The sequence below is a fragment of the Podarcis liolepis genome (assembly GCF_965112155.1).
Source record: "Podarcis liolepis genome assembly, chromosome: W".
NCBI lineage: Eukaryota > Metazoa > Chordata > Lepidosauria > Squamata > Lacertidae > Podarcis > Podarcis liolepis.
The window spans coordinates 38,495,001-38,515,052 of NC_139568.1; the positions used below are offsets into that span (position 1 = coordinate 38,495,001).

At 45.8% G+C, this 20,052-nt stretch overlaps 1 protein-coding gene across 1 annotated transcript in view; it reads right to left on the reverse strand.

Annotated features, from left to right (window-relative positions):
- Positions 1–3,044: 3,044 nt before the first annotated feature.
- The window catches only part of LOC310697764 (putative helicase senataxin), a 302,418-nt gene continuing 285,410 nt past the window's right edge, over positions 3,045–20,052 (reverse strand). The window contains exons 23-26 of the mRNA XM_083484422.1: positions 8,963–9,061; positions 6,885–6,972; positions 4,549–4,702; positions 3,045–4,401 (exon numbers count right to left, since the gene is read on the reverse strand). Of these exons, the coding sequence (XP_083340548.1) occupies positions 4,397–4,401; positions 4,549–4,702; positions 6,885–6,972; positions 8,963–9,061 (346 nt within the window). The 3' untranslated portion in view covers positions 3,045–4,396. The remainder of the gene's footprint in view (positions 4,402–4,548; positions 4,703–6,884; positions 6,973–8,962; positions 9,062–20,052) is intronic.

The following is a 20,052-nucleotide window of genomic DNA, read 5'->3' on the forward strand; positions in this document are numbered from 1 at the left end:
GTAATCAAACTGGAGTATTGTCAATCACAAGATAATATTGCTGATTTGTTTACCAAGCCTTTGCCAGCAACATGTCATAATGAACTGATGACAAAACTGGGTTTATGTATATAGTGTATGTATGTTTTGTTTTCTGTTGGGGTTTTTTGCATGAAACAGAAGGGGTGTCACGGCTAAAAATTGGCTGCTGTTTCTTTAATGCTAAAAGAACTAAGTCAGCATGAGTCAACGGCCTACAATGACTCATGCAACCTTTCACCTAATTCTACCTGTATATATAGAATGGTCAATGTTAGTGTTGTGTTGTGGGTTGGTTAGAGAAAGCTGGTAGTGTTGATGTGTGTAGAAGCTCATCTCTAACTTGGTTTTGCGGAATTTGTGAGAGGAGCTCAGCAGCTACGGGGGAGTTGGTGTTAAGGAGATGTTGGTAATGTTCTTTCCAGCGCAGTGCAATAGCTTCTTTTATCTTTTAGAAGTGTGGTACCGTCTGTTGAGCATAGGGGGCATATGCCATGATTTATTGGTTCATAGATGGTCTTTGTGGCTTAAAGAAAGTCTGTGCATCATGAGTGTCGGCTAAGTGTTGGATCTCTTGAGCTTTTTTTTATCCAAGAGGTGTTCTTTAGTTCTCTGGTTCTTCTTTGAACCTCGGCCTTAGTGTTGGCATGTTTTTACTTAGTGGCATAGTTTCTATCTCTTTGCCAGATCTGAAAGGCCTTCCTTTTCTTGTTCATAAGGCGTTCAATCTCACTGTTATTCTCATCAAACCAGTCCTGGTGTTTCTTGGTTTGGTATCTGTCAGGGAACTGCCATCAGTACTGGAGGGGGAGCGCAAAAGCCAGAGGGATTCCAGAGAGCGTCCAGGGATCGGGAGGAGCAGCCCATCTTCTGGGGAAGAGAATCAGCGTAGCACCAGCGGAGAAGGGGGGCAGGTGGGGGAAGCGGTGAGGCGGTCCCATGACTCCTTGCCTGGGACCAGCGGGGAGAGTAGGGGTCCTCCGTTGCCCACGCCCTCCCTGCGCAGAAGGCTTTCGCGCAGAGAGGGTAGGCGGAGACTAGGCGTCAAAGAACTTCTTTGCTGGAAGAAGTTTAAGAAACGCCCACTCACGGATTCTGCCAGCGATTGAGTCAGCCACGGGTGAGTGGCTGACCGGACAGAAGAGGTTCACTTTGGCAGCCCAGCCAGGTGTTTGCACCCAGCCAGGGGAGATAGGCACCTGCTTACGCACAAGCAACCCCTTAGAACCATTACAGCATCCAATAATTTGTTCACAGGCTGCACTAATGGATGTTTTTAGCTTGGCCCAGTGTTCCTTGATGTTATCAGGGAATTCTGAAAACAGATGGTCCTTAAGAGTTGTTTGGAAGCAATCCTGCTTAATAGGATCTTGAAGGGCTTGAGTGTTCATTTTACGCCTTGGTTTCCTTCCTTGAAGCCTGCATTGAGGTATAATCTTGATAGCCATCATGGAGTGTATTAACACTGGGAAACATTTTTTTTTTTGCATTGACAGCTGCAGTTGTTCTAACCTAATTTTGACGTGCTGTTTTCATATCTGAAGTTGGTTTGGTTCTGTAAGCTCTAGTTTAATTCATGTTTTTCCACTTTTCACCATAAGCTTTGTTTTTCACAATGCAAGAATTCAATATTTTATTAAACACATAGCCAAAGTAGTACAATATGAGTATAAATGTAAGTGACTTATATAGCATTGAATATGTATATCTATGTACAGTTGGAGGTATGCAAAAAAATGTATTCCCTTGGGATACACAGTATACTGGGGAACATTTTTTTTCCATTTTCTGTTGCATGAGATTTTTCAACTGTTCTTTTATGTTCTTTCAATGCTGATTTCAAATTTGAAATCGATTTTTGTGCACGTGCTATAGTTATCTTTCAATTTCCAACTTTTGCCAATATGTCATATTTACACTGGGGATAAGTGGACACTGACACGTTGATCTACCCTAAGCACATGGTAATTATTGATTTGCAAACTTAATTTTTCTTTATTTTTTATAGTTTTGTAACCTAAATATTTGTATTTTTCAGATCGGACCATGGCTTCTTCAAGTAGACAAAAATGTATAAGCGCTAATGGAATGTGGAAAACATCACATTGTTTTGGCAAAAACTGTGTGTGCCGGGAACAGTACAGCAAGGAGGCTTGGAGGTGGGCTGCAAAACTTTACACAACATTCAGATAAGAGTTGTGAGATGATGCCAAGGACAAGGATATGAGATGCTAAAAACAAGGAGCAAGGAGTTGTGTAATGCCACACATCAAATGAACAAGGTGTATAAATGACAAAGCTCTCCAGCCTCAGTTGTGTGCCAGACATTTGACAGCGCTGGCGTCTGGTCACCCGTGACTCTTACTGAATCTGGCCCATTCAGTGAAGAGTGGTGAGTTTGGGAGATGTATGGATGCGTATATGACTGAGTGCATGTTCCCTGTCTTGTCATGTTTGTTGATCAATAAAGCAATGTTATAGAGAAAATCCAGTATTGGTTGTCTGGGGTTTACTTGTGCCTTCCTAGAGTGTACTGGGTCTCATCTATGCTAAACATGTAAACAGATTAAAAGGACCTAATTGGTCATAACAGGTTTGGGACTGGCTTTTGAAAGATGCCTGTTTGTGAATTTGTTTTGTGTGTGTGTAGATCAGTGCACGCTGACCAATGTGCAGTCTTCGCAGTAAGCCTCTATTCTGATGGCCTGAGTAATCACGACAACCAGTAGATTCTTATCTGCTGCAGCCTTCATCCGCCCTCACAGCCATTGTAGCATACCATTATCATCCGCCTGTTCTGCTGTTGAGGACTTATTGGATCATTCTTTGTCTAGCTCCTTTCCTTTGACCTTACCGCCTTGGGTACAGCACACTAAACAGTTGTAAGGCCACTGAGGTTACTTCACAAGTTGGACACAAGAGAGAGCAAGAGGGAAATAGCTGAAGGGAACTCCTCTCTATTAAAAATCATCTCTGAGGCCAACACACATACAATTCAGAAAAAGCAGAACATATTGTGAAAACAATTTGTATTTCATTACTTTCGGTTTTATTTTTCTCAAAAAATGTAAATGTACTTTTAAATTTACATTTCAGCTATTACACTGAAGAAGCAGACAGTTGTACCAAAATGTTAATGCTGCTCGAACACTTTGCTGAATAGCATTTTTTGATCTCCTGTTCTATGTGAAGGAAACCAAGAATTAACTGTCAGAGTAGTAGTAATAATAATGATTTGATCGATATACTGCCCTTTATCAAAAGATCTCAGGGCGATGTACATTAGAAACACATTCCAAAACATCAGTGATAATCATAACAGTCCTCTCCAGCCTGCAAACTTCTCCAACCAGATGCTGTCCAGATGTTTTGGACTACAACTCCCATCAGCCCCAGTCAGTGAAGGTTTTGCGCTCTCACATCAGTTTCAGCGTCATACAGCTGGCCAGGGCTGATGGGAATTGTAGCCCAAAACATCTGGAAGGCACCAGGTTAGATTACAGTCTCTCCTGCCAAAGCTCATCTTGCCAGACTGCTGGATGTCAATTTGTCGGGGAGGCTGCAATGTGAGGATGCACTTGGCCCATGGCTCCTTGGCTCATAAGTGGCAGCAGATCCAATGCAAAAGGAAATCTTCATCTTTTACACTTGCAGAAATCCGCACAAATCACTTCTATGAAATGCCTGCTATGTTCCCTGTTGCAACATTATGTACACAGTGCCTTCTTTTCAAATTATTATCTATAAATATTTTTATCATGTATACAAAAGAATAAAAATGTGAACTAAGAAATAAGTGGTGTCGCTCTCGCCAAATTAAATTTTAGGGCCAGAAAGAAATATGGCAGCAGGAACAACTTCAGCACTCACCCAGGCGTGCTGGCCCAATGAGGGGTGGACATGCTAACCTGAGACACCAGCAAGCCAAACTCTCATGGTGAGCTGTTTGCATGTGACAAGGCACATGTCAGGACACTCGCCCCGGTGGCATGTGATTTAACTGTGGCCACAGCCAGGCCTGTTTCACCTCTAAAAGATAAGTTTCTCTACATGCCGTACAAATATACACTACACCCAACATTTACAGTGTGTGATTTCTTGAAGTTTACAGCACAGGACGCAGGCTGCCTAACTCTCCATGATATAGAAAACAATCACTATGCATTATCTTTCAGGCAGATGACCTTGCAATCCAGGAAAAGGCTGTGGAGCAAAGTACACCAGCAGCCACAATAAAAGGTTCTGAGTATACGGGAGGGACTGTGGGGCTACTGCATTGTCCTCTGTCGCTTGGCATCAAGGGGGGCCTAGATTTCCAGCAATTCATCTGAGGCCTTCACTTTCATTGCTGGATCTTTTGGCCAGCTCTTGGACAGGTTTAGCCTGTGTAGGAAAGAATGGCTTTAGGGAAGAGGAATCCTGAGATACTGGCAAGGGCCATGCCTCACTGTTTCCTGGAGCAGGAGCACCAGCTGAGTATTGCCAGGTATGTTGTCCAGGAGCTCCATGCAACTCAGATGCTGCACTCACCTGTCCTTGTTTGGCTCTGCTGGACTGCCATGGGCTTCAAGATCTTCTTAGCATCACTTGCATAGCAAGGAACATTGTATTTGGCACTGGAGGTCTTGATGATGGCACCTCTTTTCTGAGCATCTTGAATCAAAGCATTCCAATCTTCATTTTCCTACAATGGTTTTTATTTTATTTTAAGAAACAATAAATTATTAGGACAGGAGACTGGGCAGGTGCGGTAGTGACGGTTTATAAGCAAGAGTTGGGAAAATTCATGGATTCGAAGTTAATCCTGCTGCCTCAAAGTAGAGGCTGTTGTAGCTTGCTCCCAGTTCTCTTTTCTTCGAAGGCAGGGACAGGAACCTGGTGACCAAATCAGTCCCCCCCAGCATTCCCAGTCAGCCCACCACCCTTCAACTTGTCAATCCCACCTGCTCCCTCTAAGGAGATTCTTCTAACTTCTGTTGCACTGCAGGAGAGGGCGAGTGTGATTGTGTGGGTCTCTGGCTCCATCTGCTTTTGGAGTATGCCTCTCAACAGCATTCCACAAGGAAAAATGGAGGAGACCTTAGCTTGAAAAAGACTGGCTAAATTAATCTGAAATACTAAAGACCACTAATAATGGGTGTCAGTAGAAATTAGGACACAGAACTTCCTTTGGATTGCACTCACTGGTAAACAGTGGCTTCTGAACACACAACAGAGAATCCCTCCAATTCATTTGTACATAGGCTACAATTATCCTTCCCTCCTCACTGCAGCTATAGAACCACCAGTGACAGAGAAACAAATATTGTTTAATGCAAGTCCACTAACAACTCTGCCACTTTACAGGAGCATCAGCAAACCATCATCACCAGGACTTCCAAATGGATAAATCTGGATTGGAGGCCCTCTAGTGGCAAAGTCATTGCAGTACAAGACTGACAAAAGTGACCATAATAAGACTGAGTGCATACGTATGTGAGTGATTGTGATTTCACACAGAAAAGTGGCAGGATGGGAAAGAGGGTGCTGAGGTCTCCCCCACTCCACTTACTTTTCTCCCGACAGGGCTCACTCCCAGTCCAAGAGCCTGACTGGGAGAAAAGTGTCAGGATAGAGAAGAGTCTGATGGCGCAGAAGCAACTGGCATGGTAGAGAACCCGATCCCTTTCTCTGCTTGAAATAAACCCTCCCCACCACACAGTTTGGCATTTTAAAACACTGAGACGAGTGGAGAACTTCTGTGGCCCTCTATATGCTGCTTAACTACATCTCCCACCATCCCTTGACCATTGGCTATGCTGGCTGTGGCTGATGGGAGTTGTACAACATCTGTAGGGCTGTAGGATTCCCAGTCCCTGCCCTTACAGCCTCTCACGAACAACCTTGGTGGATCAGATCAAATGGTCCACCCCCTGAAGTGCCATGCTTGGTCTTGCATGAAAAATAGGAGTGGTGGGGAAGCTGTGTTGTTGGGTTCCAATTCCCACCAGCCCCAGCCAGCATAGCTAAAGGTCAGAAGACAGGAGTTGTAGTCCAGCAACACTGGGAGGCAGCAGAGCTTCCTTAGCTCTGGAATATAGTATTGCCAGTTTAAGCTCAATTGTGGAAAGACCTAAAGTAACCTAATTGTTTTATAATTTATGAAACCTGAGTTTCAGGTTCCTCTGGGCACCCACAAGCGACAGGGCCTTCTCAGTGGTGGCTCCCTCTTTGTGGAATGCCCTCCCTGGGGAGCTATGCCTTTCTCCCTCATCATTGCCTTTCAGGAGGCATTTGAAAACATGTTTGTTTAGCCAGGCACTTTTGGTGGTTGAAGAACACTGTTCCTAGCAATGCTGAGATCACTGGATGAGAGAAAGCCCTCCCCCCCCCCCCCGATTTTTAATCGTAGCTGTTTTTAGAATGCTTTAACATTTATTCTGTGTGTGGCATGTTTACTACACTGGGCTCATTTGGGCAGAACATAAATTCAATAAATAAGCAAATGCTGCCCAATATTTTCCCTAACACTGCTGGTTCAAAATACATAATTACTTACGACACCTTTTGGCCAGCCTGATGCTTTCCAGATGTTTTGAACTACAACTCCCACTTGCCACAGCCAGCAGAGCCAACGTGTGCCCTCTTTTGCAAGTGTGGGCAGAGGGCCCAATCTATACAGGGTACTGTGCTCAGAAAATCCTGTGGGCACCCCTGAATCCTGTTATGCTCTCCTTCCAAACAACCCTATGAAGTAGGCTTGATTTATAGCTTTTGGAGGTGATATGGGGAGTTTGTGTGTGTGTATAAATCCAGGTGTCTTTGGGCCAAGCCCAGGACACCACCATTAACCCTCCACAAAGGTCTTTATTTCTTCTTCCACGTACCATGAGCGTTTGCAGGTGTCCAAGGATGAAGAGACTGTACTTGGCTCGGGTGATGGTGATATTCAATTGCTGCAGACTCTTCAGAAACCTAGTGTCAGGGAGAGGAAGACGGGAGAAGATTTAAGAACAGAAACCAGCACTTATAGAGAGCCTAAAGAGATCATTAGCAGCCTGTCATCTGACAGCGAGTCAGAGGCGGGGGGGGGGAGGAGGAGCCTGGAACAAGTCATTCTGTACACAGAGGAAGTCAGGGGCGGGGTTTCCGCAGACTTGCATGCTGGGTAAAAATAAAGGGGGGGGAGCAGACGCGGCAACTGTGCCAAAGGGGTCGGACGTTAATTGAAACACTGGAGATGTACTTTTGAACTTTGTCAATAAATCAAATAGATTGGAACTGGCCGTGAGCCCGGAGTTTTATCTATGCCGTCTTGACAGCATAAAGCCTCTGACACCTAGGGATGGGGAAAAAACCCTGTATGTAAGGCTGGCTCAGGATGAGCAGCTATGTCCACAGTGCCCTACTAGCTACCACTGTGGGGTTCAACTAAATCCCTGTTTAAATTTCAAAGGCATTAAAACAGTTTCAGGCATTCCCACCAAGGAGGAATAAATCTTAAAATCAGTCCATGCTCTGCTTTTGCAATTTCAGCTGCTCCCTACCCGCTACCATGTGGCTTCCAAGCGCAGACACCCCCACCACCATAAAAAAACACATGTGGAAAGGAAGTGGGCTGGTGGTGGAAACCAGCTTCATTCCATGTCAGGACCTTCAGCTGCCTATCCAGCACAACCTGTTGGTGGAGTACAGTGGTGCCTCGCAAGACGAAAAGAATCCGTTCTGTGATTCTCTTCGTCTAGCGGTCTTTTCGTCTTGCGAAGCAAGCCCATTGAAGGATTAGCGGATTAGCGCTATTAGCGGCTTATCTGCTGATCGGATCAGCTGATAAGTGGCTTAGAAAAAGGGGGGAAGGGAAAAAAACCAGCAGGAACTCGCAAGACATTGTCCTTTTGCGAAGCACCTCCAAAACTCTTTCGTCTAGCGAGTTTTCCATCTTGCGAGGCATTCGTCTTGCGGGGCACCACTGTAATACTATTTGTTGTGATTCAGGTGACTTGAAAAACAGAAATGCATCGTTAGCACAACAGTGAAATTTTTTCTCCTTCTAACCCCCCCCCCCCAACTTTTAAATAAAATAATAAAAAGAAGTCCAACCCTGCTTGCCTGAGTTCAGCCCCTTGTGAGTTATTCCTGACCTGCTCTCGACTCCCACCTTGACACTTGAACAGCAGTTCTTCTGGGGCGCGTCTAAAAGCACTGGACCCATCGAAGCCAGGAGCCCTCTGATAGGGGCTCCCCATTTTGTGACCCATCTGAAGCTACAGAAGAGGAGAGGCAAGAGAGGCACTCTGCCCTCCATTCTGCCCCAAAGCCCAATGCTTCCTTCTGGCCTTGCACCTCCCAGATATATAGTTCAGTTGTAAGCTGACAAAGTGCCCCTCACCTTCAACACACACTGCACCTCCACTTACAATATAAACTTCTGGCTTCAAGATCTGGCTTTTATTGTGTGCTACCCTAGACTGCCATTAGGTTCCTTCCAGGCAGTTTGACAGAAGGGCACATACACACAGTTTTTGGGTTGTGGGACAGGCAGGCACTTTCACATCCTGCTACTTTTTTCTGGAAGAGCCAGAAGAGTTGCTACCACTGGTTAGAGGCCCCCTCTTCTCCCCCCCCCCCAGCTAGACACAGTGGAAGCCCCCTCCCAGATTCACCAACATAAGGAATTGTAAATTCATTGGGATAAGGGAGGTGAAATGAGGAAGCTAACACAGCCTTGGCCCTGCCAGAGTGCCACACTTTGGGAACTCCTCTCATAAGATCCCTTATGGGCATCACAGGTGGTCAAGAGTGGAGTACAAGACCACCATAGGGGCTCCAACACCCCTTGTTCCAACCTTGAATTGTGGACAGTGGCCCACATACTTGACCACCCCAAGGATCACATCTTAAGTGTCAGAATTGCCAAGTTGAGGCACCTCAGTTGTCACCTCGCACTGTGACAGCAAAGTCTTACCCAACTGATCCTTGCATGCTGTTCACTCGAACACAGGACACAATGATACAGTCCTTCTCACGGCCCTGGAACCCATCCACAAGGTCAACTTCCCCGACTCTGTAGAGAAAAGGAATGTCGTATGGTGCCATCCTAAATACACTTCTCTCTTTACCACCACCACTCATCCCCAAAAGAGAGGTGAAACTGATTGAGAAGGAAACAAACCACACTTTTATGAAGTTAAAGAAAACTCCACACTTCTTGTCTGAAATAGAAAACTATGTAAACAGTGAGAGAGCAAGCGAGGGAGCACATGGTAGATTGGAGAGATTACTTGAGTCAGTAGGTGGGCTGTTGCACCTCACTTTTCTCATATGTAAAATGGGAATATAACCTGTATTTTACACACTGCTGTTGCAAGAACAAATGAGATGGGGGGGGGGTTGTGGGAATGTTAAGGATAGTAGGCAAGGATATATTGAATAAGTATTATCCTTCCTTCACTCATGCTAGTAAGTGATGTAGCAGAGCAGATTCCCCTCAATATACCTGGAAGCTAGCTTGCGGATTCGTTTGAAATACAAATTTTATTTATATCCCGCCCTCCCCAGCCAAAGCCGGGCTCAGGGCGGCTAACAACAATAAAATAATGCAACATTAGAAACCATTTCATTCTAAAATTAATTCAAATCAAATTGATGGCAACCATTGGGCTAGAGTTCTGTGAAGATTGCCAAAGGAGGGAGTCAGGCTGTGCCCTGGGCCAAAGGCCTCGTGGAACAGCTCTGTCTTGCAGGCCCTGCGGAAAGATGTCAAGTCCCGCAGAGCCCTAGTCTCTTGTGACAGAGCGTTCCACCAGATCGGAGCCACAGCTGAAAAAGCCCTGGCTCTAGTTGAGGCCAGCCTAACCTCTCTGTGGCCCGGGACCTCCAAGATGTTTTTGTTTGAAGACCGTAAGTTCCTCTGTGGGACATACCAGGAGAGGCAGTCCCGTAGGTATGAGGGTCCTAGGCCGTATAGGGCTTTATTTTATTTTTTTAAAATAATATTTTTATTGCATTTTTTCCAAATACAGATACCGAGTCAGACATACAAAAGAATAACAGAAAAGAAAAAAAGAAAGAAAAAGAGAATCATCTTTCCAAAACGTTTTTCCATAACCAACCGGACTTCCCCACGTCTCCCTCACCATGCGTTCTTCACAATAAAAATATCAGCAAATTATAACCTTGTTTCATGCGTTCTTTTGTTCTCTCAAATAATTATATTTTAGGTTTAAAATACTTATTATCAGTTTACTCTAAAAACAAATGTAGTATTATTTTAAACATTAGTCCTTTCATTAGTATAACTTAAATTCCCATAGCATCAAATCTTATTGCTGAAGCTAGATTTTCCAAATCGTGCAAATTCTTAACATTCATATAACTTATAATATTTTTGTAGATAGTCCTTAAATTTTTTCCAGTCCTCCTCCATTGTTTCTTCTCCCAAATCTCGGATTCTGCCAGTCATTTCAGCCAATTCCATATAGTCCATCAATTGCGTCTGCCACTCTTCCAGTGTGGGTAAATCTTGTGTCTTCCAGTATTTTGCGATGAGAATTCTTGCTGCTGTCGTTGCATACATAAAGGAAGTTCTGTCCTTCTTTAACACCTTCTGGCCGACAATGCCCAGGAGGAAGGCCTCTGGTTTCTTGGGAAAGGTGTACTTAAACACCTTTTTTAGCTCATTATAAATCATTTCCCAGAAGGCTAGGCCGTATAGGGCTTTAAAGGTTAAAGCCAGCACCTTAAACCTGATCCTGTACTCCACCGGGAGCCAGTGCAGATGGTATAGCACCGGGTGAGTGTGATCTTGCAGCGAGGACCCTGTAAGGAATCTCGCCGCGGCATTCTGCACCCACTGGAGTTTCTGGGTCAGTCTCAAGGGCAGCCCCACGTAGAGTAAGTTACAATAATCCAGTCTGGAGGTGACCGTCGCGTGGATCACAGTGGCTAGGTCAGGGCGAGAGAGGTAAGGAGCCAACTGCTTAGCTTGGTGGAGATGAAAAAATGCCGTCTTTGTTATAGCTGCAATCTGCGCCTTCATGGAAAGGGAGGTGTCGGACTTCTGGGGACAGCGCCAGCGGCTAATGGCGGAGCTCCTCTAAGCGGAGAAACTAGCTCCGTGAAAACTGGGTCGCTCACCACGGCGAAGGCGGGGACCCGTTAGAAATCTCAGGTGGAGGAAGCCTGGGAACGTGGGGGTTCGGCAGGGCACCTGGAGCGCCCCCCTACTCACGGGGAATCCTTTTTAAGGGCTCCGGAGCGAAGTGGGGTGAGAGGCGCGGTGCTGTGAACAGAATGCTACTTTCGCGGAGTGAAGCCGCACAGCCATTGCCGGGGAGCGCTGACCTTTTTCCTGTGGACATTTGGATCTAAAGTAACTACCTGTGGGTAAAGTGAAGAAATTGGACTTTAAACAAGCTGAATTTGGCCACGAACGGGGGAGGCGTAAAACAGGAAGTCCGCCTTCCTTTTTTTGTAAATAGTGGGAAGCAAGGAGTTTTAAACTAAAGCCTGAGAGACTGCTTTTGACATCTAAATCTTCAGTATAAAAATAGCGACCCCCCCCCCTTGGTTGCAGGGGAAAAGGGGGGGGGATTTTTGGACATTATTTGCCTGCAGAAAAAGAGGGTAAAAGTTAACTTTTTACCGCTCGGAACCTGGGAACGGCAGCCATTAAAATAGCTGCATTGTGGAGCTCCGCATTGTCTGCGAATAGACCATTTGACTGTCAGTGAGTGAAACTCTGTTGCAATTATTTTCTCTTGGCTTAAAAGTTTCAACTATGTTTCTGAACTAAAGTTTGATATTAAATATACTGGCATAACTTGTTAGAGTAACTTTAAAGAGAAAGACAAAAAGAAAAGGATACTTTGGACTAATATAAGATAAACAACAATTGCTTCCCTCTAGAGGAGGTTTTTGAAACTGTCATAAGGAGTGGAATTTTCCAGTTTTAAAGATAAAACTCTGGGACTGTATCTGACCTTGAGAAGCTTTGAGTGTTATGGCAGATGGGAAGGAAAAAATAGACTCATTACAGGAAAAGACAACTAGATCCGGCAGTGTTGGAATGAATCACGTCGGGGTCACCAGATGTTGGAATGAAACCACAACAGACGAGTAGCAGGTGTCATGAGAGAGGTGTCTGCCGGGGCGAACCCCGGGAACTCTCTTTTATTGAATATTACAAACATTGCCACAGGTGTGCTTGTGGCTGATTGGTCGATACAAACACAAAGCAACTTGTTGCTGATTGGTTAACATAAGTACAAGGCGGGAATTACATGTGAACATTAATCACCGATAGATTAAAGGCTGGGAAATGAAGCTGGAACTAGACAGGCATGAAACCTCCTAATTAAATTATAACTAAAGATTGATATAGCATGACTAAAACAATTACTAATGATTGATCATAACATGAAAGAATATAATAAGTGAATTCCGTAGATGTGGTCAGCTGTGCATTAAGTACAGGTCATAGTGTTTTTCATGAACTTAAGATGAACTGAGCAGTCTAGGGAAATGAGGGAATGTCTTGGTATTTAGAACAGGTTGTACAGTGTGTGCAGAAGCAGAGAAAAGCTTATAAGCGAGACTTCCCAGAATGCAAGAGAAAAGAAGCAAGAACTTCCCATAATGCCACAGTTATGTGGAGAAGCAGAATTTCCCTTCACGGCAGGACCTTTCGGAGAGCTTCTACATCTGGCCCACCTGCTCCCTCTGCAGCTGTGTCAATGTATACCAAATCAAAAGGAGGAATGCCATCGGAAGAGGATTGGGCTCTTGTTTTAAGCAAAATTAACAATTCTTTGGAACAAATGAATAAAAAATTGGACCAAAATTCACAGAAATTGGACCAAAATACACAAAGTATAAAAAGATTGGAAGAAAAAGTTAATTCTAACACAGAAGCTATAGAGACACTAGTTAAGGAATCTAACTCAACTAGACAGACTGCAGAGGAAGCTAAGGAAAATCATAGAAAACCTTGTCGAATGCCTTGCTGAAATCAAGGTAGGCTACATCCACTGCGTTCCCTTCATCTACCAGGCTTGTAATTCTGTCAAAAAACGAGATGGATGAAGAGGAACCATTGATGAGCACCCTTTGGGTTCGGTCAGTCAGCCAGTTACAAATCCACTGAGTGGTAGCATAGTCAAGACCGCATTTTACCAGCTTCTTTACAAGAATATCATGGGGCACCTTGTCAAATGCCTTGCTGAAATCAAGGTAGGCTACATCCACTGCGTTCCCTTCATCTACCAGACTTGTAATTCTGTCAAAAAACGAGATCAGGTTAGTCTGGCATGACTTATTTTTCAGAAATCCATGCTGACTATTGGTGATCACAGCATTCCTTTCTAGGTGCTCACAGACTGTTTGCTTAATGATCTGCTGTTTGCTTAATGATCTGCTCCAGAATCTTCCCTGGTATTGATGTCAGACTGACTGGGCGGTAATTATTTGGGTCCTCTCTTTTCCCCTTTTTGAAAATAGGGACAACATTTGCCCTCCTCCCGTCTACCGGGACTTCGCCTGTTCTCCAGGAATTCTCAAAGATGACTGCCAGTGGTTCTGAGATCACATCTGCCAGTTCCTTTCATAGAATCATAGAATCATAGAGTTGGAAGAGACCACAAGGGCCATCGAGTCCAACCCCCTGCTAAGCAGGAAACCCCATCAGAGCACTCCTGACATATGGTTGTCAAGCCTCTGCTTAAAGACCTCCAAAGAAAGAGACTCCACCACAATAGAAATACTCTTGGATGCAGTTCATCTGGCCCTGGAGACTTGAATACATCTAAACTAGCCAAGTATTCTTGTACTATCTCCTTAGTTATTCTGGGCTGTGTTTCCTTTGCTGAATCATTTGCTCCAAATTCTTCAGGTCGGGCATTGTTTTCTTTATCGGAGAAGACTGAGGCAAAGAAGGCATTGAGGAGTTCAGCCCTTTCTGTGTCCCCTGTTTGCATTTCACCATCTTCTCCTCTGAGTGACCCCACTGTTTCTTTGTTCTTCCTTTTGCTACGGACATACTCATAAAAGCCTTTTTTGTTGCTTTTAACCTCTCTAGCAAGCCTGAGTTCATTCTGTGCTTTAGCTTTTCTGACTTTGTGTCTAACACATGCTGGCTATTTGGTTGAATTCCTCTTTGGTGGTTTCCCCCCTTTTCCATTTTTTGTACACATCCTTTTTTAATCTTAACTCAGTTAAAAGTTCTTTAGCCACCCTGGCTTCTTTAGGCACCTTCCATGTTTCCGTCTCATTGGTATTGCCTGAAGTTGTGCTTTTACTATCTCCCTCTTAACAAACTCCCAGCCATCATGAACTCCCTGACATATAACGCCACTCCTCCTCCTTTCTTGTCTGGTCTGTTTCTCTGAAATAGATTGTATCCCTCCATTATTACATTCCAATCGTGGGGCTTATCCCACCAGGTTTCAGTGATGCCTATTATGCCATATTTAGTTTGCTGTACCAAGAGCTCAAGCTCAAGCTCATCTTGTTTATTTCCCATGCTTTGTGCATTAGTGTACAGACATTGAAGTCCATTAATCATTCCCCCGTGTCTCTTATTTAAGGATTTTTTCCTCCCACCACTAGGTCTGCGTGCTGTTTGCTCCATTTGGTCTATGACATTTGGATGATCATCTTCATCAATTGATAGACTCCTATCTTCAGGAGCACTGTCTCCCTCCCCCACATTAGTTAGTTTAAAGCCCTCCTGATGAGGTTTCTGAGATTTTTGGCAAAAACATTCCTCCCAATCGTTGTGAGGTGCAGCCCATCGCTTGCCAGAAGTCCATCTTCAAGAAACTGCAGTCCGTGATCTAAGAATCCAAACCCTTCCTGTTTACACCATTTGCGAAGCCAGCTGTTCACTTCCACTATTTTTCCCTCTCTCCCTGGGCCACGTCGTTCAACTGGGAGGACAGATGAGATGACAATTTGTGCATTTAATTGCTTCAATTTCCTGCCCAGAGCCTCGTAGTCTCTTTTGATCTTCTGGAGGCTATTGCTTGCAGTGTCATTGGTTCCCACATGAACCAAGAGGAAGGGGTATTTGTCAGTGGGTTTTATGATTCCTTGCAGTCGTTCAGTTACATCTTGGATCTTAGCCCCGGGGAGACAGCACACTTCCCGAGACATCTTGTCAGGCCCACAGATCACTGCTTCTGTTCCCCTCAGTAGGGAATCCCCTATCACCACTACACTACACTCTTAGGTTTGGTCGGGGTTCTTCCGTGAGCTGTCCGTTCCAAGGTCGCCTGCACATTCCCTGAGGACTGACTTTGCTGCTCGTCTTGAGGGAGAGATCCTCAAATGGAGTCTGTTCTCCGTCTTCCATGCTAGGGGAGAGGACTTCAAAGCGATTGTGTATTTCTAAACAATCAGAGCGAACCCTGGGCGTCCTACTTCTTTGAGTCACGTTTCTCCATATATCTGGCACCTGTGTTGGTGAACTAGCCTCCTTCTCAGGGGAGTCCCCTGTCTCCTCCTTGGTGGAGACGGTGTGCTCTGTTGCTTCCAAGAAGAGCTCCAGCTCTCTAATTCTTTGGAGCGTAGCTACACGTTCCTCCAGTTGCTGGACTTTGTCTTCTAAGAGGGCAATCAACATACAATTGCTGCAGGTAAAGCTGCCTGCAACCTTGCGCAGGAACCGCAGGCGACTGCAGCTGTTCCCTCACCCTCCATCTTGAAAACGTGTCGTTGGGGGTGGCTACAGTGGCCCTCCATCTTAAAAAGCGTGAAGACAGGACAATTAACCCCCCCCCAAAAAACCTAGGTCTCCCCCAACAAACGTTTGAGACTAGCTCCCCTAAATCTAAAAGATGGATCAAACTTGCACAGGGAAAACAGCTAATCAGCCACAAAGAAACACACACACACAAGAAAACCCTTTTTTGCTCCTCCTTCAGCTGCTGCCCTGCAAGCTCATCAACCAGCACGACCAAGGCAGTTTCAGTCCCATGATGAAGCCTGAATCGCAAATGGAAGGGATCCAAATGGTCCGCATCCTCCAGGCGTGCCTGGAGTTGTTCCGCAACCTGTTGGAAAACGCCCTGGGGAGGCTCCTTCAGATGGCAACTGAATGATGATCTGTTGAGAAGTTCATTAATTGTTAATAAGGCCCCCAAAACCCTAAAGGATTATTTTGAACTTAATATGAATCAAGGAACGGAAATAAGGGTTATTTGGGAGGCCAGCAAAGCGGTAATGAGAGGGTTTCTGATACAACAAAACACAATTAGGAGAAAGTCACAGAATGAGACAAAAGATAAAATTATGGAACAACTAAACGATAAAGAGAAGAAGCTTAGAGGAAACCCAAAGAATCTGCAGATCCAAAAAGAAATTAAAGCCCTACAGGTTCAATATTCACAGTTAGTAAATCAAGAAATTGAATGGAAGATAAGAAGGATGGTAGATGAAGGGAACGCAGTGGATATAGCCTACCTTGATTTCAGCAAGGCATTTGACAAGGTGCCCCATGATATTCTTGTAAAGAAGCTGGTAAAATGTGGTCTTGACTATGCTATCACTCAGTGGATTTGTAACTGGCTGACTGACCGAACCCAAAGGGTGCTCATCAATGGTTCCTCTTCATCCTGGAGAAGAGTGACTAGTGGGGTGCCACAGGGTTCTGTCTTGGGCCAGGTCTTATTCAACATCTTTATCAACGACTTGGATGATGGACTCAAGGGCATCCTGATCAAATTTACAGATGACACCAAACTGGGAGGGGTGGCTAACACCCCAGAGGACAGGATCACACTTCAAAATGACCTTGACAGATTAGAGAACTGGGCCAAAACAAACAAGATGAATTTTAACAGGGAGAAATGTAAAGTGTTGCACTTGGGCAAAAAAAAATGAGAGGCACAAATACAAGATGGGTGACACCTGGCTTGAGAGCAGTACATGTGAAAAGGATCTAGGAGTCTTGGTTGACCACAAACTTGACATGAGCCAACAGTGTGACGCGGCAGCTAAAAAAGCCAATGCAATTCTGGGCTGCATCAATAGGAGTATAGCATCTAGATCAAGGGAAGTAATAGTGCCACTGTATTCTGCTCTGGTCAGACCTCACCTGGAGTACTGTGTCCAGTTCTGGGCACCACAATTCAAGGACACTGACAAACTGGAACGTGTCCAGAGGAGGGCAACCAAAATGGTCAAAGGCCTGGAAACGATGCCTTATGAGGAACGGTTAAGGGAGCTGGGCATGTTTAGCCTGGAGAAGAGGAGGTTAAGGGGTGATATGATAGCCATGTTCAAATATATAAAATGATGTCATATAGAGGAGGGAGAAAGGTTGTTTTCTGCTGCTCCAGAGAAGCGGACACGGAGCAATGGATCCAAACTACAAGAAAGAAGATTCCACCTAAACATTAGGAAGAAACTCCTGACAGTAAGAGCTGTTCGACAGTGGAATTTGCTGCCAAGGAGTGTGGTGGAGTCTCCTACTTTGGAGGTCTTTAAGCAGAGGCTTGACAACCATATGTCAGGAGTGCTCTGATGGTGTTTCCTGCTTGGCAGGGGGTTGGACAGAAGACGTGTTTCCGTTAAGGAGCTTTTATGTTGGAAGCGATTCTGAAAGCAACCACTGTCGGAATCTGCCAGTGACTAGAGGAGCCATGTCTGAGGGGCTCCGTCACAGACAGAGGTTTGTGGACTTGAACAAACTCTGAGGGACTACGATTTTACGCACAAGCAGCTCATTATCCCTTCAAAGCATTCCGACTTTCTTTGTAAGCAGCTTGTGCAGGAGAAGGCATCATGAGCAACCCATCCGGAACCGGAGAAGCAGGAGCGGGAGCGAGTCCAAGCCTGGAAGAAAGGTACCGGGTGTTGGAGGTCCAGCTAGCGCTGCAGACGGCGAGGCTTGAGGAGAGGAGGGCTCAGGATGCAGACAAAAAGGGGAAAGCCACCCAGCTCGCCAGAAAGGTACCAGGATTGGTGCAGAAGTTTGGGGGGGAGCCCAAGGACTATCATGCCTTTCGGACAGAGATGCAATATGCCCTCAATCTGCAGTTTGATGAATTCCCTGACGAGGAATCGCGAGTGGCTTTCGTGATTGGGCATCTTGAAAAGGGGGCGAGAGACTGGGTTAGACCCCTGATGGCAGCGAATAGTGACGTCCTAAAGGACACGATGAAGTTCTTTCGTGCCATGGATCTGATGTTTTCCAGCGATATTGAGCAGGGAGTGGTGCGCAGACAGTTAATGGCTTGCAAACAGGGGAGCCGATCTGTCCGTGAGTACTGGACTGAGTTCACCATGCTGGTTCACAGATTGGGGTGGGACTTATTGGTGGAACCCATTCAAATGCTATTTGAAGAAGGGCTTGCTTCGGCTGTGAAAGACGAACTTTCCCGGAGTCCCAGGGCGTATTCTATGGACCAGCTGACCAAATCTGCGCTGACCATAGGAGAGCGCCAGGAGGCGAGAGCCTTGGAGAGGCGGGAAGGGAAGGGGGAACGTTGGAAGGAGTTCCGCATTCCAGAGCCAACTTTCCCACCGGCAGAGCCGATGGAAATCGGAACAGCGCGCGCGCGCGCAGTTTCAAAGCCCAGTGAGGGGGGAAAGAAGGAGGGAAAAGGCGCCCGGAAATGCTATCTCTGTCAACAGCCAGGTCACTTTGCCAGAGTCTGCCCCCAGAGGAAGGAATGGCAAGGGATGGTGGGAGCTGTTGAGGGAAGAGAGGAAGAAATACCGGAGCAAGTAAAAGCCAACGCCTGGCTGCCACCGTCGGGGCACAGCAGCCAGGCCAAAGAGCAGTGAAAGTGCCCAAGCCAGAACCTCCTAAACCAGCCCTAGTGATAGAAGTGTCGCTAGAGCTGCCAAACGGACACCCTCTAAAGATAAAGGCGCTGTTGGACTCAGGCAGCTCCTGCAATTTCATGAGCAAAGAGTTTGCAGCTGAACACCAGATACAGACGATCCCTTTAAGCAACCCCCTGCAGGTGACCATGATCGATGGCAGGGAGCTGTTGGGAGGAGAAGTCAGCTTGCAGACCGTCCCAATGATAATGAAGGTGGCAAGGCACACCGAACTGATAGCATTTAATGTGGCCACCTTGGGAGGAGCTCCCATTATTTTGGGGATGAGCTGGCTAGCGTTACATGATCCGCTGGTGGGCTGGCATCAGAGAGTGGTTTCCTTTGGTTCAGCACATTGCTTAGAACACTGCAAAGAGGGAAAGGGTTCGGCAGGGGCCCAAGCCACCCTAGCAGGGACTGAAGTAACGGAGAAAGTGAAGGTACCATGACAATACGCAGATCTCAGCGACGTTTTCAGCGAAAGGAAAGCTGACCAACTACCCCCGCATAGACCCTTTGACTGTCAAATCAATTGACTCCCTGGGGCACAGCTCCCAGTAGGCAAGTTGTATGCCATGTCAGACAGGGAGATGTTAGAACTAAGGGAGTTTATTGACAATAATCTGAAGAGGGGTTTCATCCGAGAGTCCAGAGTGGTGGGAGGCAGCCCAGTGTTTTTTGTGGATAAAAAAAACACGGACAAGCCGAGGCTGGTGTGTGACTTCAGGGCCTTAAACGCAGTGTCAGAACCAGTGGCCTTCCCTATGCCCAGGATTGACGACATTTTGACAAGGGTGCGGAAGGGAAAGATTTTTACAAAGCTGGACCTAAGGGGGGCGTACAACCTGATACGTATAAGGAAGGGGGATGAATGGAAAACCACCATGTTCACCCCTTTAGGGGCATTTGAATATTTAGTTATGCCCTTCGGCCTACAAGCAGGCTCTGCGTGCTTTCAATCGTTTATGAACCACGTACTGGGGCCTTTGCTTTACAAGAATTGTGTGGCCTTCCTAGATGACGTGTTGGTGTATTCTGAGAATGAGGAGCAGCATGTGAGAGACGTCAGAGAAGTGTTGAGCAGGCTGCAAGTCAACCAGCTGTGGGTGAAACTGGAGAAGTGTCAGTTTCATACCAAGGAGGTGGAATTCCTGGGGTATCGCATGTCAGACAAGGGATTGGCCATGGATCCCGGCAAGGTCCAGGCAGTGCTGGAATGGAAAACACCCA